Source organism: Siphateles boraxobius, unplaced genomic scaffold, assembly GCF_051911475.1.
Source record: "Siphateles boraxobius isolate OS27281-9 unplaced genomic scaffold, OSU_SipBor_1 12, whole genome shotgun sequence".
NCBI classification, from domain to species: domain Eukaryota; kingdom Metazoa; phylum Chordata; class Actinopteri; order Cypriniformes; family Leuciscidae; genus Siphateles; species Siphateles boraxobius.
Window position 1 is genome coordinate 23,941,629 of NW_027508722.1, and position 25,872 is coordinate 23,967,500.

Genomic DNA, 25,872 nt, shown 5'->3' on the forward strand with positions numbered 1-25,872 from the left:
TTTATCTGATATATCTACGCTATGTAAGATTGCCTGATCGGGTCGCGTTTTTGTAGTTCTAATGAGACATAAGAAAACTACTAATTTGACTTGCTTTATGGAAAGCGTTACAATTGCTACAATTGGTCATTTTGTGATGTCGCAATACATCATACTTTCATAAAATCATGCATCATACTCTACTTTGTCTGTGGCCATTGTTGATTCCATAGCCGGTGCTGGATAAACAGAGAGCATGTGCGTGCAGGTGCGAGAGTAGGCTGCGTAGGCTAAATTATTTACGACAGCGGCAATGGACAATTCTACCAACCTGTAGGGCGACCGCAGAGGAAGAGTTACTTGGTGCTGCTTTAAGAATGAATGCAAGGATATAGTTGCACGTCTGATTTTAACCCATTTTTTTTCGTTCGCTAAGGACATAGCATACTCTGTTTACATTTAATACTCCACACGATGTGCATTTTAACATAATATTGTGTGTAGCTGTGAAAGAGAACTGAATTCGCGATCGCATGCATGTGAGAGGCGGCATATGTGTGTGCACTTCGGCTGTGTGTCTGTCAGTGCGAGCACGCATGTGTATATATATATATATATATATATATATATATATATATATATATATATATATATATATATATATAACTAGTTTGTAGCAACATACACATATTTTTGACCTAAAACTTGCAGCTTTCACTACACTCACATGTTTTCTCAATTAGAGTGCACGGCACAGAAAACACCTGTATTGAGGTTTAGTTGGAAAGAAACCTGATACATATGAAGTTGTTTTTCTCTGTTCCATGATACGATAGTAACATATTTTAAAAATTGCATAACAGACTATATTGAAATGTCTGGCTTCATAATGCATTCATGAAGAATTCTTCAGCTGTAGTTGACAGGAGTGCAGTCAACGAACATTATCTACAGACTTGTGGCATGTCTAGTCTGAGTAGTCAAGACTTCGATTGGGTGTTTTAGCTCAGGTTTCCCTCAGAAATGTTTCAAAATAGTCCCGTTTTCCTGCCTCAAAGCCACCAAAAACACACAGACACATTAACATGTCCCAGCACACACACACAAGCGGTTTCTCTGTGTCAGTGTTAAAGCGATTAGCTGTAGTGGGCTCTGGTGTATTTGTGTAAGCTAACATTTCCACTGTTAATCCAGTTTGTGCGCTATAGTCTCAACAGACTAAATGTGAGAGCAGAGCAGAGCAGAGACTGACCTCATGTTAAGTTCTCATTTACTCAGCCTGTCTGATGTTTTATTAGAATAAGTCTGAATGTTTAGTTTCTGTAGGTTAAATGTTCTTTATGTAATACTGTTTTGCACTAAATGTTCATTCTATCTGACATATCACTGAAATAGATGTCCTGATAAATAACTTCAATTAGCCTTTTTAGCTAATCAGCAATGCTTTCTTCTTGTTTGTCATTTTGAATATTCAGGTTTGCTAATAGAGTGAGAGATTTTTGTTGTGTTGTGGAAGTTAGCGAAATGGCAAAAGCTAGAAAATTGTAAACGGTTCATAGGTACATGTAATTCTACATAAAAAGAGGAACAAATAAAACAACTTTTTTTTTCTGGTGATATCATTAAGGCCACGTGAGCTTTTGGATATAGTAAACAGTCAAAGAGCTACTGTGTATATTTTGTTTTAAGAAGCTCATATTCGCATTAAAAATGATCACTTTTTACAATCCAATTATTTCAAGATGGATAAAATAGAATACCGAATCTTTTTCATTGAATATCCTATTTCACTCTGAAATATGTCTCATTACAGAAGTAAAATGTGTTACCACCATCTGATATTCACATTGACTTTAAAGGGATAGTTCACCCAAAAAATGAAAATTCTATCAGTATTTACTCACCCTCATGTTGTTCCATCCCATAAGACCTTCGTTCATCTTCGGAACACGAATTAAGATTTTTTGATGAAATCTGAGAGCTGGATCACTCCTCCATGCTCCTCCATAAGCTTCAAAAGGATTGAAACTTGCCGGCCTCGAAAAGTTATTAAAGACATCGTTAAAATAGTCCAAGTGACTACAGTGGCTCAATCTTAAGTTTATCAAGCGACGAGAATACTTTTTGTGCGCGAAAACAAACAAAAATAACGACTTTATTTCAACTATTCATTTCCTTCTCTGTTGGCCTCTAGTCAGTTAACTTAGTGTAATAGCGTAGAGCTACGTCACACGTAGGTTCACTATTGGCCGACGCTGGTCATGTGGGTGATGTATGTGACGTACAACAACAGAAGCTCTACGCTATTACACTAGTGAACTGACTCGAGGCCCACAGAGAAGGAAATGAAAAGTTGAAATAAAGTCCTTATTTTAGTTTTTTTGCCCACAAAAAGTATTCTCGTTGTTTGATAAACTCAAGATTGAGCCACTGTAGTCACTTGGACTATTTAAACGATGTTTGTAATAACTTTTCGGGGCCTGCAAGTTCAATCCCTGAAGAAGCCTATGGAGGACTGATCCAGCTCTCAGTTTTCATCAAAAATATCTTGATTCGTGTTCCGAAGATGAATGAAGGTCTTACGAGGTTGGAACAACATGAGGATGAGTAATTACTGACAGAATTTTCATTTTTGGGTGAACTAACTAGGGTGACCAGATTTCTCGGAGTGGAATACGGGACAGATACAGAACGCATGCGTATAGAGGGAATGCACGTGACGTCACCGTTGGCCGGAGTGACTGCAGTTACGCCCACAAGTGGCAAAAAGACTGAGCGGCAGCATTGGTTTTCAGTGTGAATGCTGCGGAAAAACACACAAAACGCGTCTAAAACGGGAAAGAGCTTTGAGACTGACTGTACAACTAAATTTGACAAGAAATATGAGGAATATTTTTACAGACTACCTAAAGCTACAGAACAGAGAAGCAACTAGATCGCTACAATTCATAGAAACAACTGGACTCCAGGCAGCGAAAGGTGGATTTGCAGTTATCCTTTTTGTGTCAATATGCTGAATTTAGTGGTAAAATCATTCTCTATATATTGTATTGTTATATATTGCAGTGACAACTCATCAATCAAATATTTACCACTGTATATTCTGTATAATTTGACATTTTTAAATAAACACTGACAAAAAACTATACAAGTTTTAAGTCTCTAGACGATATGATGATATATATAACATTGATAAGTGATCACCTGGATTTAGACCTGCCTATTTTGTATTTATATAAAGCATTCACAGGCAAATGTATGTATTTCCCTGGTGTCGAAATCAGGCACATATAAATGTCAGGAAACACGATTCCTGGCTGCATGTTAATATCCATGGATCACTGGATCTTTAGTAAGTTGTAAGGAACACTATATTGAGTCCAATCTTTAGTTTAAACTGATAATCGTTTGTTTTACTTGCGTTTTCGCAGTTTCCCCTATTAAATCCAGTCACGCAGCTGCTCTTCTGCCACTCAGTCCGGCTGAGGGGGGCGTGTTCCGGCGGGAAAGTGACGTTAATGCATTCCCTCTATTAATGTGTCTTACATGCGCTTCATTAGGCACACTAGCACACACACACAAGGTCTCTCCCTCTCTGTCATGCGCGCGCTACACGGTTTGAACGTAACATATATATTCACTTAGCCTTTCGGAAACGAAACCTATTATATATAAATATATATATATATTAACGATGAAATAAGGGACAAAACATGATTTTTTCAGAATAAGTCGGGACACTAAAATTAGAGTGGAAATACGGGGCTGTCCCGGGAAAAACGGGACGTCTGGTCACCCTAGAACTAACCCTTTATGTCTTTCTTAAAGTTTCGTTCTTAATGTGTATGTGCAGCTCTGAATTCAGCTTCCAATTCAAATTCATTGCCACAATAAAATCATATCAGTAATTTTTTAATTTATTTTCGTGAAATTATTCCCACTCTATTGTCTCCCAACAATGCTAGGGCAAGGCCAGTGGTCACCGTGAACGCTCAACTGATTTTGATGCCCACAATTTTCAACCCTGAGGACAAGTCCTGCCGAATGCCCAATTCTGATGACTTGGTAACCTGGTAAGTGTCAACTAACTATTTATCCACTGCTAGTTCTGATATAACTAGATGAAGTGTTTAGTTGATGGGACAGATATGTTGATCTTTAGTCCTGGTAAAGGGTGAACCAAAGCAGTCAGTGCCAAAGAGCTATGGCTGACTGGGAGGTTTTAAATCCATGTGGTCTATAGTACCACATTACAGCAGTTTTTTTTCTTTGTGGTAAAACTAAGTGTTTCTGGAAGTCTCAATACATTCTTCCAAACCACACAAACACACACACAACCCTGCATTTTTACCCCGCATGTGGATGGACATTGTGTCCCACAAGCAGTATTTGGGCTCTATGATGGTAAACATACCAGATCTGTTTGGCTGTGTTAGGGTTGGCGTTGGGAAGAAAGGACTGGGGGTTTTGGAGAGACAAACGAAAGAACTAAAGTGTGGAATTCTGCAATAACAAAAGAGTAGCTTAGCAAAATAAATGTACAAACTGTGGTTGGAAACAGAGAGAAACAGTGAGAGGCACAGATGAACACAGTGAGAAACAGAACAAGAAGAGAGCGTAAAAAGACAAATGAATAAAAAAACAGCAGCATGGTCAAGGTTGAGAAAGGTTGTCTCTAGAGTTTAATTTGTTTCAAAATGTATATTCTTCCTGCAGCAATGAAACAAATTGTATAAAATTAGAAAAATGCAAAATAGAAGTATTTCACAAGTTTTGGACCCATCAGTACATAATAAATAAAAAGCTAGTGAAATGCTTCTAGTTTGAATTTAATAATTTAAAAGTAATATAATTTAATTTATTTCAATTATATTTTCATATAATATAATATAACAACAACAATAATAGTATTATATTATATTTTATTATTACTGTAAATAAAACAAATATGATAATTAAGAATTTTGTTAACTATAAATTATATTTTTGATGTGAGTTAAATTTATTTGAAGGCAGTAATGCTTTATAAATAAAGGTTTACCAATAAAACAGCCTATTTACATGCAGAGTGTAAAAGTGTGTTGGATGACAAGTAAATAGTGTCAAACCACACACACACACGACTGCCATTAATCCTCTGAGGAGTGAGCAGTAATTACAGATGGGTTGCAGGGCTGGAAGAGTTCCAGTGGGGTCAGAGCAGGGGTCATGGGGGATCACCCTCAGGCCACTGCCGTGTTTGCACGGGTTGTAGGCCTGCATGATTATGCGTTTACCCGCTTGTCACGGGGGAGGAGAACTAACAAGACATCATTAAATTAGCGGGGCCACTTCCTGACCTAAATATGCATACTCTCTCCCCTTTCTCTCTCACTGTACAGCATACACATGACTTCTGCTGTGTATTTTAAAATGCACCATTACCTGGAGGGGTCATGGCAGGGTTTGCATGGTTAGAGTATAACGCACAATGCTGGATTCCATCAGGCATGGCCTCATGGGTATTTCGTGTTGTTCATGAGGCAGAGCATCCAGCTGTTTATCGCTAATTTAAACTCAGACATGCTCAATGCTGTCTAAGTGTGTTTAGGGGGCCTAATGGGGTGTTTCTGATTAGACATATTTGGGTTGTATGCAATGCTATGCATCGTATTGGCCCGTTGGGCCATTAAGACTGCAGTTGTGAGTCCCTGAGCACAGATATCATTACACGTTCAACATGACGGAAATACAGTTATTGAGCACCAGCTGGAGAGGTGTGAGTATGTTGGAATAAGTGTTTTTTTTTTCGGCGCTCTCACCTTACAGCTTGTCAGTTGTTTCTGATGGAGTGCTATGTTTCAGTCCTGTTTGTATTTGTTTTTTTGGAAATAAAGGACTAGTTTTAAATTGATACAAGACCCCTATAGCAACAGAACTGCCGTCTTAAGATTCCAGTAAATTAATTGTATGGCCCATACTCAGGAGTGTGTGTGTGTGTGTGTGTGTGTGTGTGTGTGTGTGTGTGTGTGTGTGTGTGTGTGTGTGTGTGTGTGTGTGTGTGTGTGTGTGTGTGTGTGTGTGTGTGTGTGTGTGTGTGTGTGTGTGTGTGTGTGTGTGTGTGAGATTGTATGAGATCTTGAAGAGTGAAAAAAAGTGTTTGTCCCATTATTTTCTGATAGGAACAGGAAGTCGTTCTTGGCCTGCTGTAATTGTCAGGTTCTTTTACTGGATCATTAGAGTGAGGGAGGGATAGAGAGATGAAGTGAGGAAAGGACAGACGGAAGAGACAGAAAGAGGCAAATTCAATTAAGTTATTAAATATTGAGGAGCATAAAGTCCCTCAGCATCCCATATTCCATTTAGCTTCATATACAAACACTCCACACTTATTAACAATCCTCTTCCTCTCTTTTGTTAACATCACTTTAATGTTGTCATTTTTGGCTAAAATCTTCTGTACTGAATGTCTCTCTCTCTCTCTCTCTCTCTCTCTCTCTCTCTCTCTCTCTCTCTCTCTCACTCTCTCTCTCTCAGTCTGTCAGTAAATGTGTGTGCTAAGATCTCTGGGATTGGTATTCCTGATTATTTAGGTAAGTGCATTTTTTTTTTCTTTTAATTAAATCCATTTAGTTTCAGTAAACTGATGTAGTCTTATCAACAAATGTCTTGAGGAAATGCATTCTGTATGTGTTTATCCTAATCATACATGCAACTTCCTCAAAACAGTGAAAATCTGTCTGCATGTAACCTGTTCTCCATAAGCTTTTCAAAAAAAAAAAATCTTACTTTTAAACCAAACCAAACCAAACAGCTCTATAAGAATTACAAATTTTGATTCAAGGCAGAAAACTTAAATAAATAAGTACATGTTACAAAGTACTTGTACATAAATCAACTTCACATCACAAACCATTGCAAATTACATGCACATCAGCCTTGACTATAAAATATAAAACTATTAATAATCAGTCATCTATTTTTTGTATGAAACTATATTTAAATGATTTTTTAAGAAATTTATAACAAATTATTCACATCTATAGTTAAAAAGTTTGGGGTCAGGAAGTTTTTCTTTTTTTAAAGAAATCAATTTTATTCAGCAAATATGTATTAAAATGATCAAAAGTGACACTAGGGCTGTAGTCAAGACCACCTTTGTCGAGTCCAAGACAAGTCCAAGACCAGGACTAGTCGAGTCCAAGACAAGACCAAGACCAAAGAGGTTCGAGTCCAAGACAAGACCGAGTCCAAAAGGTTCGAGTCCGAGTCAAGACCGAGTCCAGGACAGGGAAAAAAAGTCTTGTGCAAGACATTATCAAGGCAATCATTTTGGGTTTTTATTTGTTGATCTAAAAGCAAAAACAGTGTCACAACACCCATGATTTTTAAGTATAGACATTCCCCTTGATATCATATAATCTTCTAATATAAAGAAAACAGAATGATGACATATAGTGATACCTCATAATAGCAGTGTTTCACTGTGGATCTGAAAGACGCACACTTTCACATCCAGATAGCCCCCCCATCACAGGCCATTCTTGAGATACGCCTTCGAGGGGCAGGCTTATCAATACACAGTTCTGCCGTTCGGTTTGTCCCTACCACCCCGTACATTTACGAAGTGCATGGACGCGGCGCTTTCTCCCCTGACTCCGGGGAGTGCGCGTGCTGAATTATATCTCGATGACTGGCTGGTTCTGGCGCAATCGCGGCTCACACCAGAGCAAATAAACGGTGCGCATATAAATGGCTTTTATGTGTGCTTACTGAGAACATAATAAAGACACCTGGACTCGGTCGAGACCAAAAGCCATATTTGGCAAGACCATTGGCCGAGACCGAGACAAGTCCGAGTCTGAATACCAGCGTGTCCGAGTCAAGTCCGAGATCATAGAAAAACGGTCTCAAGTCCGGACTCGAGTCCAAGACCGGACTCGAGTACTACAGCCCTAAGTGACAGTAAAGGCTTACATGATTGCAAAAATATATATATATTTCAAATAAATGCTGTTCTTTTGAAGTTACCATTCTTCAAAGAATCCTGAAAAAATATATTACAGATTACACAACAGTATTTGACACTTGCCTACACTAGATGTGAGCGTTGCGTCAAACGAAAGTAGAATCCAATATAATCACTGACGCCATCTACAGTGGATACAGTATACAGATTTCTAACATAGGTTACTCCATGTGCTTGAGGCGTTGATGCTGTTTCCAATGCAATGCCGTTAGCCAATCATAACAGTGCCCAATTACTGACAAGCCTTAAAGGCCCCTTAAAAACAGATCATTTTAGACAGAGGATCAGAATGGTGGACATTTTTAACATATTTATATATATATATATATATATATATATATATATATATATATATATATATATATATATATAATTTTTATTTTTTTGTGCACAAAGCTTAACATTATTAGTGAAACTCAAGGAACATATTAAAATAAAAAAAATAAAAAAAAAACTTTTCATGACCTCTTCATTTAGAGCTTATAGTATATTTTGAATATTGTTTATAGTCAAATTTATGGTTAAGTCATTTTCCCTATGGAGAAAATGAACAAGACTTCCAAAACTTTAATGTTGCACAGGGAAAACAAAACGATTTTGTCATGCAGTATACATTTTCTCTTGACACTTGCTAAGATGGAGACATTTTATATTTTATTGTTTTCACTTATATGTGTTGTGCTCAGTGTGAGTTTGTGTGTCTCCGCTCTTGTTGAACATCTGTATGTAAGTGCATTCAGTAAAGGCCAAAATGGAGAAGGTGCCAAACTCAGTTAAACCAACAGGCAATAAAAGCCTCTATCCCAGCACTTCTGAATACAGGCCTGTTAAAACTCAGTGCATATGGTTTTGGAGATGACAAAGAACAGGTGTGGATGTGTGCGTTCCTGTGCCTGTGAGAGTAACACAGGCTGGTGTGTGTGAGGTGCACGTTTGTTGGAAGCACTATTTGATTGTTGTTCAGAAGCCCTAGTCATTAACCTTAAGAACGTGCAATTTTTATGGTCTAAAACCTGTTTGGTCTGAGCAGAAATTGCCTGAATTAGACTCTGTAAAGGTGGAACGAACAATAGCGTGCCTGTCTTTCTCTTTCTCTCTTTCAGCTCTGACAATGAACCTGCAGTTGGATTGGCTGAAGCAGCATGGAGCAGTTAAGCGAATCTTGTTCATGGACTCTCACCAGCACCAGAGAACTCAGCAGTTGGTGCTGGGTCAAGGGGACCGCCAACATTGCCACAACTACTCTGTTTACCTGCGGGTAAGCCTTATTGGCCAAATGCATCACAGAGCATTGTTGAACTGGCCTCATTCCTCGTAAAAAATTATTGTTTTGTCTTCACTACAAATTAAGCCATGGGAAAGTTAATTGTGAGCCAAGCTTCTAGTACTGGACGGAATAAACGATTCGAGTCCCTCCGTGAGAGTGTGTCGCAAAAATAAGACCAAAAATTCTGTTGGGCTGAGGTGACACAATAATTGAATGCAATCTTAAAGGGATAGTTCACCCAAAAATGAAAATTCTGTCAGTAATTACTCACCCTCATGTTGTTCCAACCCCGTAAGACTTTCGTTCATCTTCGGAACACAAATTAAGATATTTTTGATTAAATCTGAGAGCTGGATCACTCCTCCATAGGCTTCTAAGGGATTGAAACTTGTTCCCCGAAAAGTTATTAAAGACATCGTTAAAATAGTCCAAGTGACTACAACTATCCTTGTTTCAACTATTCATTTCCTTCTCTGTGGGCCTTGAGTCAGTTGACGTAGTGTGATAGCATAGTGTTTATGTGTTGTACGTCACATGCAGGCTCACTATTGGCGACGCTGGTCATGTGTGTGATGCGTGTGACGTACAACACAGAAACACTACTTTTATTAGCCAGCTCAATTTGAACTATGCTAAAATATCAGGCAACATTGACCTATCACTATGATACAGGGCAGATCTAAAGCACAAACATTCAACAACATATGAAAATAAATTAGATTCTGTAAAAAATCAAATTTTATTATTATTATTAATTTAAAAATATATACGCTGATCATTTTTTGGATTTATATATATATATATATATGTATATGTATATATGTATATATATATATATATATATATATATATATATATATATATATATATATATATAAATACAAAATATGTATTATATATTACATTATTAAGAAATCGTTATTTTTAATAAGTAAAATGTTTTATTATTATACATTTTAAAATGTATACACTGATAAATGATTATTAATAAATAAAAAGTACATATATTACATTATATTTATTATTTTATATTATATAATTTTTTGTAATACACTTTAATATTCATTAAGGTCATGTTTTTTTTTTTTTACAAATTTAGTTTGAGTAGCAGTTGCATATTTATGTCTGCAACAATTAGTTTGGATTCCTGTAAATAATGTGTGTGTTTTGACTATGACAAAAATCATAATTGATTATCCCCTTCAACGATTATCCCCTTGAAATTGTAATTGGGATTATTAATTACGATTATCACAATTTACATTGAATATATATAGGCATATTATAATACATGTTTACACAAAAATTGTTAACACACACAAGTACTGCCCCCCTTTACTTAACATTCACATAAATTGGAAGAATGACTCATAGTAAAGACTAGGAAAACATTAGGACTATGCTAAAGCAATTAAATAGCAGTCCCAAACTAGTTTTTGTTAATACAATGTTGAAATGAGCCACCACAGTCATTTAATAATATAAAAAATAACACAAATTGAAAATAACGTTGCATTTTTGGGTTATGGGAACGACAGTTACCATGGTAAATACACAATATACTAACAAGAACTGTTAATGAAACAGCTCCTGGTGAATAGAATGAAAATCATACCTGCATGCAAATCCTTCTCAGCTAACACGTGATTTAATGACTTAATCATTTACATTGTAACGACGTTGCATGCACGTAGTTTCTTTTGCACTTTATACAGTGAAGATACAAAGCACGCGCCGCCGCATTTGCGCGTGCAATTGAGAGTGCGCGCTACGTGCACAGTATAACGGCTGACAGGACAGTAAAGTCCGTTTTTCTGAGGTGAAAGTCTTTTTATTTCAGCGTACACTTACGTCACTGCCTGGTATGTCATATTGTGCTGGGTCTCTGAAGTAGTCGTGATTCGCCTCTCACAACATAATTATGCTCTAAACACACACACGCATAGTGTATTTTCTTTTGTAATCTTGGCTTTGAACGATTACGTAACCGTGGCATCCGTAATCGTAATCGCAATTAGACATTTGATTAATTGTGCAGCCCTACATAAACATACTTCCTCGTTTTCTCAAATCCTCATAACTTATTAAATAACTGTATTTATTGCCCTTGGCTCTCTGAGGCAAGCATGCTCATACAACAGCTGTGATTCAGTCAAACAGATTGATGTCAAAGGACGAAGATAAAGTGTAAAGTGAGACTTGTCAGTTCTGTTTGCAATTCACCACTCTCTTTTTTGTCTGATCCTTCTCTTGTTTGTGTGTAGGATGAGGGAGAGTTTAGGGATAAACTGAGTCCTATCAGCGTGGCACTGAACTACAGTCTGGACCAGAATTCCCCTCCACCTGGCCTACAGCTGCGGCCCATTTTAGACCACTATAGCAAGACCTTCCACCATGAGCAGGTTTGCATGCAACATAAGTGTTTAGTTGGAGACTGCATCATAATTTAATTTAATATGATGCCATGACATGCAATTTAATAGAGTAAAGAGATAATTAGAGAAAAAATAAGACATAAGTTCAACTCAGTGAACAAACAAACCCAAAGACGGAAAGAGAATATATTTTCTCTCTCGTTTCCTTTAGGCAAATATCCTGTTGGACTGTGGGGAAGACAACATGTGCATCCCAGATCTCAAACTTTCTGCTAAAATGTGAGTCCGTGGGTCCATACATGTGTGTGCCATTGAACAACTGTTTGTATATTTGTTATAATTTATGTGCTGTGTTGTATTCTGCATCCTCTGTTTGTTTTAATAGCATGTTGTTCCTTGATTTTAGCCATATATATGTATATATATCTAGACAGCAAATGTGTTAACATTAAAAAGTGATTTTATTTGTATTTATTTTTTTACAGGGACCGAACTGAACTTATAATCGGGGATGACAACTTGCTTATGTTAACCATCAATGCCGCCAATAAGGGCGAGGGGGCGTACGAGGCGGAGCTTCATGTGACCATTCCAGCTGAGGCGGACTATATTGGTGTGGAGCGCAGACGTGAGGTAACCAACATTACCCACTATCATTTTTTACATATGCCTATGAGATAACGCTGTGTATGTGCTTATGTGGGTCTTGGATACCCTATTGGATGTTGAAGATAATGAATACTTTAATTAGTGAGAGTCCTTTGTATGATGTCTTTCCTTTATAATTACTCTGATTATTGAAGGTTTATTTTAGTCTCATTCTCCCAAACTGCTGTGTTTAGATAATGACTCACTCACTGTATCCTCTTTTTCCAGAAAACTGCCAATGCATGAGTTTATTCTATCTATCTATCTATCTATCTATCTATCTATCTATCTATCTATCTATCTATCTATCTATCTATCTATCTATCTATCTATCTATCTATCTATCTATCTGTCTGTCTGTCTGTCTGTCTGTCTGCCATTCTATCCTTCTATCATTCTGCTTCTGTTGTTCTGTCAGCCATTCTATCCTTCTATCATTCTGCTTCTGTTGTTCTGTCTGTCGTTTATCTATCTTTCATCCTATCTGTCATTCTGTATTTCTATTGTTCTATCGTTCTCTGTCCATAATGCCTACAGGCCTTCAAACCTCAAGGCTTTTTAAACTTATTTTTTTAACTTTCAAATAAGGGTTGTCAAGTCAACATTCAGTGTTTGTCTTGTCAAGCTTGGCTATTTCCTTGCGACACTGGCATGAGAACCAATGACGTCTGGCGCCTCACACACATTCAAGCTTCCATGTTTAGCACATTTGATGCGCATTTTATTTTTATCTGCCATCAGACTGAGCCATCGTTCCAATAACGCGTTGCTATGGGTTGCGTTTTTCTTCAGACTTGACTTACAGATTGGCATTCTGACACCGTGAGCTTCACCATGAGCTGTGTACATTGGATTGATTTGAACAACTTTAATGTACTTGAAGTATGCACCAAGCACTAGGAAAATACAAGTATCGGAATGGAACCTGGTATTGGCAGATACTTAGTTTTCTTACAGTAATATACTTAATATTTGGAACGAGGGCAAAAAAAAATTTGATCAGGACATCCCTAAAATCCCTATATTATGGATGTCAGTGGCTACCGTCAAATGTTTGGTTACCCACATTCTTCAAAATATCTTCTGTGTTTAGCAGGAACAACTTAAGGGTGAGTAAATGATGACAAATTTTTGGGTGATATATCCCTTTAAGACAAAAACCTTAACATTTACATGGATAGCTTGTATTTCTTAATGTTTTATCGCATTGCACCTGGTTATGACACAGTGTAACGTGAACTCGGGTCTTGTGAAATATCAGATTTACTAAATGGCTTTAAATCCATCATGGTGAAATGCTAAATCTGTAATCCATTCTGACACAGAGTTAAAAACACAAACATGGGTGCTCCAATGTCTTTGATGTAGTAATGAGGCAGGAATGCAGTGAATGTTGATCTAATTATGGTAAGGTTTCTTATTAAACATAGTCTATTGCCTCATGCCTAGGTGTGCTCTGTAATGCATTGCCGAGATCTAACATACTGTTTATTTCATTTAAAACAGTCCTACTTATCTTCATTCATATATTCTGCTGTCATTCAGTCATTCCATCATCCCGTTCATGCATCTCTGCTTCTTCCAGCATGAGACACTGGCGCTCTGTGGCACTAGCCGCAGAAGATCTGATTGCTCTCTGTCTGTCAGTTATGAGTTTAACAGATGCAGTGTATAACTGGTAATTGCAGCGCATGTTTGAGAGTGGCTCCTAATGCAATTTGCACGACTCCATTAGCCGCTCTTCTGGGAACCGATTGGTTACGGTTTGACTCTGTTTTGGTGAGAGGAAGTGGTTACCAGAGGAGGGAGATGGAGGAAAACGGAGACTGATGTAGGGGGTTGACGAGATGACAGGGGTAGGGCCTCAGTGATGTATTATGTGATTACTATCTGGGAATTCATCATGTACTTTCTCTCCCTCGTTTTCTTTCCTCAGTCCCTCCCTTGACCCTCCTGAGACAAGTTTTCACTGGATTATGCTAGTTATTGACCGGGTTTATTATTGCCTGGTTTTGTTTTCAATGATGTCATGCACCTATTTTATTTTATTTATTTTATATATTTTATTTTAGTTATATTATTTTAATTACTTTTTTCGTTATTTTTATTTGAACAGTTTAGAAGTAGCATACAGTATTTGTATTTGTTTATAAGTGTAAGATGTGTTAGTCTATTGGTAGAGTTTATGATTTGTATATGGGTAGAACAAATCCTTTTTAAGGATGTTTAAATGTTTAATGTTTAAAATTGTGGTTCTGAGGGGGCATGTGTCCCTTTGAATGAGCATATTGCTTCTATTTGTGTTCCTTAGATATTCAGCATTTAGTTCAACACAGAAGCTATTATAGATTAAATGATGAAGACCTGAAATTTTTCTTTCTCTCTCAGGATCTTCAGCGGCTGAACTGCGAGCACAGGACAGAGAATGATACCAGAGTTGTGGTGTGTGACCTGGGAAACCCAATGGTGGCTGACACAAACGTAAGAGTCTTGTCACACAAACTCGATAGATACTAGGGGTGACCCCGAACAGTCGAAGATTCGATGCATCGATAGGAGGAGCCTGATTCGACTACCAATCTCACAGTCGAATCTTCGCAGAGGTTATAAGGGTGCTTAATGTCTGATTTCATATAGAACTACTGGTTTTCTGTCAATACCTTAATATAGGAGCCTTTTATGATAATGCTGTAAATACAAATGTGCAAAGGAAGAAGCTTTAAATAAATATTTTTAACATGCATGAATAAATCCAAACACCCCGTGACAGATTTAAGGTTCACTTTCGATATGTGACCAATAGAGGAGCGTTTTGGCGGCAGGGATTTAAATCTTTAAAAATGTCTGGGATAAGAAAATCTAATGAGTGGATGCACACCCTCAGGAAAACCATAATCGCACTTCTGGAGGCCAATGTTAACAAGTTGGTTTTCCTCTGGACATTCTAAAACGCTTAAGGTGAAAAAAGCTTTTAAAACGCTTGGGAACTTTTACATGGCTTAATTAATGTATTGTAGGCTACCTCATTAAGAAACCATACAATGTGCAGATAAGCAGATGAACCCAGAATATGAACGCAACGTGTTCCTCCTATAGAAAGAGTAATGCGTTTTCTTTATAATAGCGGTTTTCAATGGGAGGAAAATTAGCGTTTAATTAAACGCATTGCGTTCATACAGTATACTGGGCTCATCTGCTTTTCTGTAGGCTATACAGTATGCTTTATTAATAAGGTGTGTATAGAATTTGATCTTTTAATATAACTGTCTTAGGACATTAAGCCGTTAAATGTTTTTCATGTTAAGCGTTTTAGAATGTATTTTATCCACGCACACAATTTGAAAAGACTCAAACGGACACAGAGACACAGAAAGAGTGAAAGACTAGAGTTTTCTCTCTCGATCAGGTAGGGTAGCCGACAATTGATTTCAAAAAATTTCAGCTGGTTCTAATTTGATTTTAGGATGCTGTGAACATGTTTAGATAAACTGTCACTCGAGTTCAGCGTTTACTGTTATTTCTGCAGTTAAAAAGACAAAGTTGACCATTCTGGCTATACTTTCGATATTTTAATAACATCTTTATTTTTATTTTATTTTTTATTGATCACTCAGGGTAATCTAATTTAACTATTTGTGACTTGTGTTTTGAATATATGTTCCCCTGCACTTTAGGCACTTTGCACACATTTGTTCTGCATCTTGTGACTTGATTCAGAATTATTTCATTTATTTTTTTATTTTTTAGAAAGGTATATTCTGTTCTAATTTAATTCTGTAAATTAATTGTTGATTATTTTTCGGTGCATAGATGTTGCGCCCTGGGTACTTAGAGCCTGCTCGTACAGGCAATTTAGCCGATTTAATTTGATTTGCAGGTGAAATGCAAATCCTGTCTGCAGTGTGGCCTTTCTGCAGTTATTTATGTTATTTCTTAGTTGTATTGATCCGAAATGTTTTTCTACATTTTTTTCTATATTTTTGTGTGATGTTCTGTACATCGTGGCTTTAAAATGTTAAAGCCCCGCCCCCTCCCTAACCCCAAACACACGATTCGCCTATTAGTCGACTATAGGGAAGACTTGACGATTCTGATTCGACTATGAAAATCCTTAGTCGGGGACACCCCTAATAGATACAATGTAATATGTACAGTTTGATAAAAATGAATGAATCAATGAAACATACTCTACAGTAGTACACTGACATGAATGTACATATTACTTACATTATGGACATACAATACATTTTGTATGTCAATACATTACATTCTTTCTTGCATTACAGTGACAGTAACAAACCTCAGTACTCAAGGGAGAGATAGAGTTTCCTTCAAATGTCTGTGCCATTAAACCAGATGTTTTATCATTCAGGTAGCCAACTATAAACCTGTCGACAGTCAAGCTAACTTAACTAACTTGCTTAGTAATCTTCATTTCAAACTTTTCTCATACAGCCACCGTGACAGAAGTTTACCTAAAAGAGAAAACAGACTGTAAAAAAAGATTTGTGGCAACGCTGAGAATGCAGTATGTACTTGCATTGCATTATGAATGGCATTTTGATGCATTTTTCAACACATAAAATTGTATTTGTGTTCATTTGCTTGTGTAGATTTTTTATTCTCACGTACTTGCTTGCAGTGAGAGCTTGAATCCCTCAGCGCATTAACATAAATGAGCAGGGCAGAGGAAGGAGGATTTTACAGGGGTGAGAAAAGGGTAAGACAGCATATCAGTTTGCCCTTTAATAGCCAGATATTTAGCAGCGCTGTCAGCTTACTTAAACTACAGGTCCTGTATGAGACACCTGCTGATGCACAGTGTGTGTGTGTGTGTGTGTGTGTGTGTGTGTGTGTGTGTGTGTGTGTGTGTGTGTGTGTGTGTGTGTGTGTGTGTGTGTGTGTGTGTGTGTGTGTGTGTGTGTGTGTGTGTGTGTGTATTTTTGATCAAATAAACGAAACCTAAGATATTAAGACTTGTTTTCAGAGAATATATTTTAAATATATGTAGGCCTAGTTTTCTTAATATCTAAACAAATGATTTTTTCTTTTTTTAATCTTAAACCTCGCTACATTGTTAGCTTTGTGCTGAAAACAAGAAATTATCATTTGAATTTAGGTTTGTACTGTATATTGTTACTGAAAAATGAAAAAAACTGATTAAGGAAATCATTTATTGCTGGGTATCTTCTAATCTTCCATCCATCCAGAGGAACGAAACAATATTTCTCTCTCTCTCTCTCTCTCTCTCTCTCTCTCTCTCTCTCTCTCTCTCTCTCTCTCTCTCTCTCTCTCTCTCTCTCTCTCTCTCTCTCTCTCTCTCTCTCTCTGTGTGTGTGTGTGTGTCTCTCTCTCTCTCTCTCTCTCTCTCTCTCTCTCTCTCTCTCTCTCTCTCTCTCTCTCTCTCTCTCTGTCTCTCTCTCTGTGTGTACATTTTTTAAGACTGCTTTCCTACTGGCCCCAAGGACCCTCTGAAATGTGTCTGTTCTACAGATGTATTCATTGATCTGCCATTAATGACACATTCTATATACGTCTCCCTGCTGATATCAACATATATGTTCACTAAAGAGAAAACGCACATACCTTACGTAGAACTTTTCTTGCACAGTCAAAAGCTTGATTCGTGGATTGTGTGCTCTTTTTTCTTTCTTTTTTTCTCCTTTCTCTTTCCTTCCTACCTCTTTCTTCCCCGTTTCTCTGTCAGGTTGATTTTGAACATTGTTAATGAGAGTCCGGAAAACAAAACAGTGGGTCAAGAGAAAAAGTGGAATGATGGAGTGAGCGTGTGAAGGGAGGGTGTAAACACATTTGGACAAAGTCTGAGGTTCAGTCTAAACACACTCTCCATCTATTTACTATTCACCATGACAACCCGTCTCCAGCCATCCCAAATATCTAAGCCCGGGGTGCAATTACAACGGTTACAAAACGCACTCTTGACCAGTCACAACACACTCGTACACCCACTCCTAACACAACATCCTGTCTGCATCTCATTTGCAGGTATATACACACAAACAAACACACAGAAACTTGTTCCTGAGTATGTCTAGATCGTCTTTACATCAATTTGTGTATTTTGGACTACATTTTCATTGGTGGTGTTATGTTGTTTACTATTTCTACTTGTTGTAATGGCTGTAATTTGTGAACTTATGATTTTAATAACACTTATAAAGTCCTCTGTTTCACCATCTCTCTTTGTCACTCTATCAGGTTCCCATTTCCTCAAAGCTCTCAGGGTGAACTGCTCATTAGGCTCACGATTCATCCCTGAATCATCCCTATTAGCATTAATCTTTTACTGAAATAGAAAAGAACAAAAAATCAAGGTACTGAAGATTATTTGAGTGTATTGTATCACTATCCCAAATAGATGTATGCATGTAACGATAAGATTCGGAAGCAAGTGCAAGTTAACTCAGTTTATTAATAGTTGAAGTAGAATATATATTAGTCCAGGTGAGACAGGCTAGCGGCGCAGGGACTCCGATGGTCAGATGAAACAGGTGCGGGAAGTGACGAGGAGTGATGAACAAACACGACGAATCCAGAAACATCCACAGGAACACGACAGGAACAATGAAGGTATGAGACTGGAACGTAGAGGGACCAACAACACCGAACACCAACAAACAACGATCTAACAAAGGAGATGAGAAAGTGGTGAGTATTTGAAGGGAGATGGAATGAGTTGCAGCTGGTGGAGAGAAGTGATTCAGCTGATTGCTGGATCATGGTAACGAGTCGGCACGCCCACACACATCCGCACTCACTCATAACACAACAAAAGCACATGACAAGGAGGAGACCTAGGATTTACAAACCGTGACAGTACCATCGCAAGGGTGCATCTTGTCGTCCGAAAGAGAATGCTGGGATAACACTGCACCTACCCCCATCTCTGAACCATCGACCTCTACCACGAACTGACGTGACGGATCAGGGGTTATCAGGATGGGAGCTGAAACGAAGCAGCTTTTAAGTTTGGTAAGCGCCCCTCAGCTGCGTCTAACCACATGAACGTCGTTCTGGGAGAGGTCAAGGCAGTCAGAGGTGCGGCTAGTTGGCTGAAGTTGCGAATGAAACGCCGGTAGAAATTGGCGAACCCCAGAAACCTCAGTAGTGCCTCACGGGAATCTGGACTTGGCCAATCCACCACAGCCTTGATCTTCTCAGGGTCCATGCGCATTCCCTCAACCGACACGATGTATCCTAGGAAAGGAACAGACTGTGCATGAAAAGCGCATTTCTCCGCCTTGACAAAAAGCCCATTCTCTAGCAACCTCTGAAGTACTTGTCGGACGTGCTGCACATGTTCCTGGAGAGAAGAAGAAAAAATCAATATGTCATCCAGGTAGACATATATGAACTGATCGATCATGTCTCGCAGCACGCCATTGACAAGTGCCTGGAAGACCGCTGGGGAGTTGGACAGACCGAACAGCATGACCAAGTATTCAAAGTGCCCCCTGGGGGTGTTAAAAGCGGTCTTCCATTCATGCCCCTCCCTGATGCGGACTAAATGATAAGCATTACGTAAATCCAGTTTCGTGAAGATAGATTCTCCCTGCAACCTCCCAAAGGCTGAAGACATCAACGGCAAAGGATAAGTATTCTTTACCGTGATGCTGTTCAGCCCTCGGTAATCAATGCAAGGTCGCAGAGATCCATCCTTCTTCCCCACAAAAAAGAATCTCGCCCCCGCTGGAGAAGAGGAAGGGCGGATGAACTCAGTTGCTAGAGCATCAGAAACATATTTCTCCATGGCCTCTTTCTCTGCAACCGAGAGTGAATATAACTTGCCCTTAGGGGAAGACGTACCTGGCAATAACTCTATGGCACAGTCATAGGGGCGATGAGGAGGGAGAGAAGCAGCCCGAGACTTACTGAACACCTCCTTCAGGTCCAGGTACTCCGCGGGCACGTTAAATAAATCCACAGTCTCCTCCTGAAACACAGGGACAGAAACAGACGGACAAGCAGACACTAGACAGGACTTATGACATTGAGCACTCCACGCCGACACAGACTTCAACTGCCAGTCCACTTTAGGTTTGTGCTGGGTGAGCCAAGGATGACCAAGAACGATGGGGGCCAGGGGAGTGTCCAGGATGTAAAAGGAGATGGTTTCAGTGTGATTGCCTGACGTGATGAGGGTGATGTCTTCAGTGACTAGTGAAATGGTGGGAAGTTCCTGGCCATTGAGGGCGTGTACGGCGATCTGATGAGTCAGGGATCTCAGGGGAACTTGGTGGTTGCGTGCAAAAGTGTGATCCATGAAGTTACCTTCGGCGCCAGAGTCCAGAAGTGCTCGACAGTCGTGACAGTGAGTAGACCATCGGAGTCTAACCGGAAGTAGAGTAGATGTTGATGAGGTCTTCTCGGCGGAGATCCCACCCGATAGTAGCCTCATACTTACTATCGGACTGGGCCTTTTAACGGACAGTTGTAGGCGAAGTGTTCAGTTCCTCCACAGTACATGCAGAGGCCCTGGGATCTCCGCCTTTCCTTCTCCTCCCGGGAAAGCCGGGCTCGACCCACCTGCATGGGCTCGAGATCGTAGACGGGGCTGACCACGTCCTCGTCTCCAGAATGTTGTCCTTCGAATTCCCCCGAAGAGCGGTTAGTTGGTACTCGCCGTTCCACTCGTGACAGTCTGACGTCCACTCTTAACGCTAAGGCGATTAAGTCGTTGAGTTTGGGGGGTAAGTCCATGGCGTATATCTCTTTTTGGACGCGGTCAGCAAGCCCATGCAGGAACATGTCCCACTGCGCCTCCTCGTTCCATTGGCTCTCCGCCGCTAGGGTCCGGAACTTGATCGAGAAGTCCGACACGGATCGTTGTCCTTGACGCAAATTGGCCAGCACTCTGACTGCTTCTCTGCCGGCCACAGCACGGTCAAAGACTCGCTTCATTTCGTCGGAGAGCGCTTGGAACGAGGCGCAGCATTCGTCCTGGTTCTCCCACACCACCGTTCCCCATAGAGCCGCTCTCCCAGTCAGTAGTGTCAGCACAAAGGCGACCTTGGTTCTCTCCTCACGGAAGGTTCTGGGCTGTAGAGAGAAATGCATTGACCATCTTGTTAGGAAAGCTCGACAAAAGTTAGGTTCACCTGAGTATGCCTCTGGGGCTGGTAAGCGGGGCTCCGACTGGGAGAGGTCCGCTGGTGGTAGTTGGGGAATCGGGGGTGGGGGCGGCGCAGTGGGAATTCCCAGCTGTTGGACTTGCTGGGCGAGCCCGGACACCTGCGCTACTAAAGCCTGAACAGCGCGAGCTGTGTCGTTGAGATTTCTCTCTTGGTTCTCCATCCAACGTCTGCTGTTGTTAACAAAATCCTCCAGGCTCTCTGAAGTGTGACTCAGGTGGTCAGATGATGAAGGTATGAGACTGGAACGTAGAGGGATCAACAACACCGGACACAGGGAGATGGAATGAGTTGCAGCTGGTGGAGAGAAGTGATGCAGCTGATTGCTGGATCATGGTAACGAGTCGGCATGCCCACACACACATCCGCACTCACCCATAACACAACAAAAGCACATGACAAGGAGGAGACCTAGGATTTACAAACCGTGACAATGCAGCTGTTTAGGTTATTTTGGCTGTAGATATTTGGGAGGATAGATTTCGAGATATTTTGAACATATGAAGAAAAACCGAGGTCTGTCCAACTACAAAAAATGGCTTGTTGTATCTAAAGTTCTTAGTTGGGTAGATAAAAAATCTGTAAAATAAATAATTTGAGCTGCAGTAACAATAGTCAGCTTTGCAGAGAGGGTTTTTAATGGACTCACCGTCTTTGTGAATCTATTTGCAGCGTTCATTTCATCTTGCACATTGCTAATTGGATTCAACATGTCCACTGTTGCATTAAATATAGATTTTTGTGTGGTTATAATGAACTGAATATAATCTGATAAGTGCCAAAATTACATGGTTTAAACCCATTTTAATTATTATATACATAAGTATTATTTACTGTATTATTTACATTATTTCTTATTTTTCTGATAATTAATATTACTTTTGACAGTAATTTGATGCAACGCGGGCAAATGCTTGGGCTAGAACAGTGCCAGCTAACTGAGAGCGGAGGCAGGGCAGAGAGGTTTATGACTGTGTTTACTACTGCAGGTCAAAAGATTATGTTGCTCATAAACTATAAATCAGAGCATCACAACTGAATAGGCAGTATATAACCTGCGGATGGACCTGCGGTTTTTAAATGGTATTGGTCAGTGTGTGTAGGCAGTTGGCTGAATACTCAGAGGTCTATGTTATTATATGTCAAACTAGCCTGTCATGTCGGCGGATTGTGGGAGAGCTTGAATTTCTCTGGCAGCATGTAGAATGTAAAGGGAGCAAAATAATTGTGAGACATAAGTACATGCCTCATACAGAAATAGCCTTAAAGGTGTAGTGTGTCTTTTTTTGTGTGTGTGTGTTAAAATACTTTCTTCTATCATAGCAAATTGCACATATACAGATGAAGAGCGCATACTGTACCTTGTATTTTCCAATGTTATTTCAGTATTATTATATATTATTATATAATTTATTATTTTTTGTTAGATTAATTTAATTTGTTTAGTCATTTTTATTAGTTTTCTTTATCAGTTTTTGTTTTTTTAAATATATTTCTATATAGCTGTAATTAATTTTTATTTCAGTTTTAGTAATTTTAGTACTTCAACATACATTTCAGTTATTTCTAATAGTCATTTAAGTTTTTTAAGTTTAAGTTTTTCATGTCATTTGTTGCTGTGCTTAGCATAGAAACTCTGATTAGCATGGTTAGCGTTAGCATTGACTAGTTTGTCTGAATAATATGGGGCAGAAGGAGAGCTAGTGTGTTTGACAAACCTGTTTGGAAACAATCATTAAAGGGATAGTTCGCATAAAAATAAAATGCCATCATTTACTCACCCTCATGTCATTCCAAACCTGTGTGTCTTTCTTCTGTGGAACACAAATGAAGAGAGGGTTGTTTGGCTCTGTGACCTGTTAACATGTTCCAGATTTGGAAGGAGGGGCGTTGTCATGGTGACATGTTTTGTCATAGAGCTTCCGGAGTTAAACCCACATGGGCCAAATTATCCTGGCACCAGCAGAGGAGGGTGACACGGCCACATATCCCCCATCTCACACACATACAACAGGCAAACTGAAAGACCCGTCATGATCTCGCACTCACACACAGCATCTCTAATCAATCGTACCACACATGGAATCAGTGTGAGGCCTGTGATCTAATTCAATACGTGTCATTTTTTCTCTCTCTCATTTTCTGTTTTCTTTCTAAAAACTTTTCAAGCTATTCTCTCATAGCCCATAAAAGTAAGTCATAACCATGTGGTGCAGCTCATTCATCACACATAAGCCATCACAAGACCAATGTGCAGAAAACATGTTAGTCACACCACCTCAAATGGTCCGAGTGCCACAAACAGTTCCTACAGTATATGATGAACAGCAGAGTTTTGTATTGACCGTGTTGTCTGAAGTAAAAGCTATAAGTAGTGTTGTATTTTCAGAATGAAACTGTACAAATACTTCTAGCTCGGTCAACTGACTGTGAAAGGAAGATGTGATGGAGGCTCTCCTGCACAATTGTTGAGCCACCAATAAAACACTTTGTTTTATAAACTTTATAAAAAGTTTCCAGACTTTTGATGGACAGGCATTTGCACATACACATTGGTTGTCACATCACAACATCAGCTGCTAATATCCAAGTCAAACCTAAAACAATCAATGATGTTAAAGTTAAAAATATCTTCATTCCTACAACCTCCACTGTCAGTCCCAGGATTCTGTAGGTCAGTCGATGAATTTATGAACCATATTATATGCTAGTATAATAAGTAATATTTCTAGGCATTTTCTTCCTTTATTAGAAAGGACTGTTGAATAAAGACAGGACGTTGTGAGAAGAGCTACTGTTCGGAGTGCTGCCCATAAAGCCTTGGCTCTTTTGGCTCTTAATTTTAAAAAAGCAAATCTGCAGTTGTTCATGATACTGTAATTTCATGCATCTTGTATGCTCTTAGTCTCGCTAATGTGAATACTCTCTATATGATAATGCATTCAATTTCCCAGTAGTTTTAAAATAACAGTGTAAATGTCTTTTGTGAGCCATAATTCATACAAATCCATCATGGCTCGTCCCATCTATTGCTCTCACTGTGGTATTCAATGAAGAGAGGAGTTTCATGGTCTGTAAAATGAAACGCATTGAATGAGTTCATTGTTTCACTGACTCCTATCCGTTTTAGCTAATGTCACATTAGAGTGATATATATTCACGGAATTTGACAACACCTCGTATTTCCCAGCAAAATGAAGCGATGTATTATTTCTAAACAGAGCAGGCTGGGATCTTCCTAGCGATATGCTTCTGATGATGACACTGTAAATAACAGACTGACTGCCTCATCTTTGGCTTATGTTGTTCTTTGGTTTTAATCATGGACAATCTAGCCATTTTTATGCTTTCTGGATGCACTCTGTCCAGCTATGCTTAGTCAATCTGTAATCAATCTAAATAAATTGCATTGCACAGATGTATTCAAACACAGTGCTTTTGATGTGTGTGTTTGTGCTGTTTCGAATGGAAACGGCATCTTACATTTCATTCCTATGTTGTGAAATGCACTCAATCAAACGCACATGAAGAACTTGTACAATTTTTCCCATGTTATACGCTGTTCTGTTCTGAGTTTCATTAAAACTTTCGATTAAGAGTTATTGTCTCATTAGTGTAATTAGATGATTACTGTTGCCACAGAAACTAATGAACCAGCATCTTGTAAACTCCGATCTCAGATGAAGTCTCATTTCTCAACACATGTATGAAGTTGCAGAGACGTGATCTTCATTTGTGATTTACAGACTCAGTGGGTTTTAAAAAAGGACGCAAGACCACAAAAAGAGGCTCCGGCTAGTTCCCTCTTTTAAGTTTAACAGCACTTGTTACTCTCACCCGTCTGTTATGAGGGGGCTTTGTAGTGAGGAAGGTTTCCGCCTGGGGACGCTCATTTATGGGGCTCCAGAGTTAGCACATAGCCTTTAGCTAAAGGACTGGCCTTCATTAACCATCCCAGCAGACATTATCAGACTCCTGCTAATGAACTATACCATATGGACACAGTTACAGCCAGAGAGAGAAAGATGATTGGTCAAATTTTACTATTTGTTTGTGAATGAAAATTCCAGTGTTTAGACTTTGTTCAGCCGAGCAGAAAAACAACAAAAGTCATTAATCAGTGAAAATGGCTTTGTAAAGACTTGTTTTTTAAGAGCTGACAGACATTTGACTGTACACAAGGACAAATTGCAATTATATAAAAACTAAAAATATGGTAAAGGCTTCTCAAGATTTCAAAATGTTAACAATATCTAATATACTTAATGCAAAAGAATAATGAGCTATATTTTTACAGCAAATATTAATTTATTTGATTTCAACATTTACTTTTTGAGCATTTCATGGGGGCTTTTACTCAGAATAATTACACAGAAATGAACTACTCATTTATGTTTCTCATAATTTATCTTTGGTTGCATTATAATGATTTCCTAATACAAA

At 38.8% G+C, this 25,872-nt stretch overlaps 1 protein-coding gene across 1 annotated transcript in view; it reads left to right on the top strand.

Annotated features, from left to right (window-relative positions):
- The window catches only part of itga8 (integrin, alpha 8), a 93,830-nt gene that overhangs the window by 51,523 nt on the left and 16,435 nt on the right, over nt 1-25,872 (top strand). Inside the window, exons 15-21 of the mRNA XM_077213974.1 lie at nt 3,945-4,052; nt 6,496-6,551; nt 9,091-9,245; nt 11,519-11,656; nt 11,841-11,908; nt 12,115-12,262; nt 14,666-14,758. Of these exons, the coding sequence (XP_077070089.1) occupies nt 3,945-4,052; nt 6,496-6,551; nt 9,091-9,245; nt 11,519-11,656; nt 11,841-11,908; nt 12,115-12,262; nt 14,666-14,758 (766 nt within the window). The remainder of the gene's footprint in view (nt 1-3,944; nt 4,053-6,495; nt 6,552-9,090; nt 9,246-11,518; nt 11,657-11,840; nt 11,909-12,114; nt 12,263-14,665; nt 14,759-25,872) is intronic.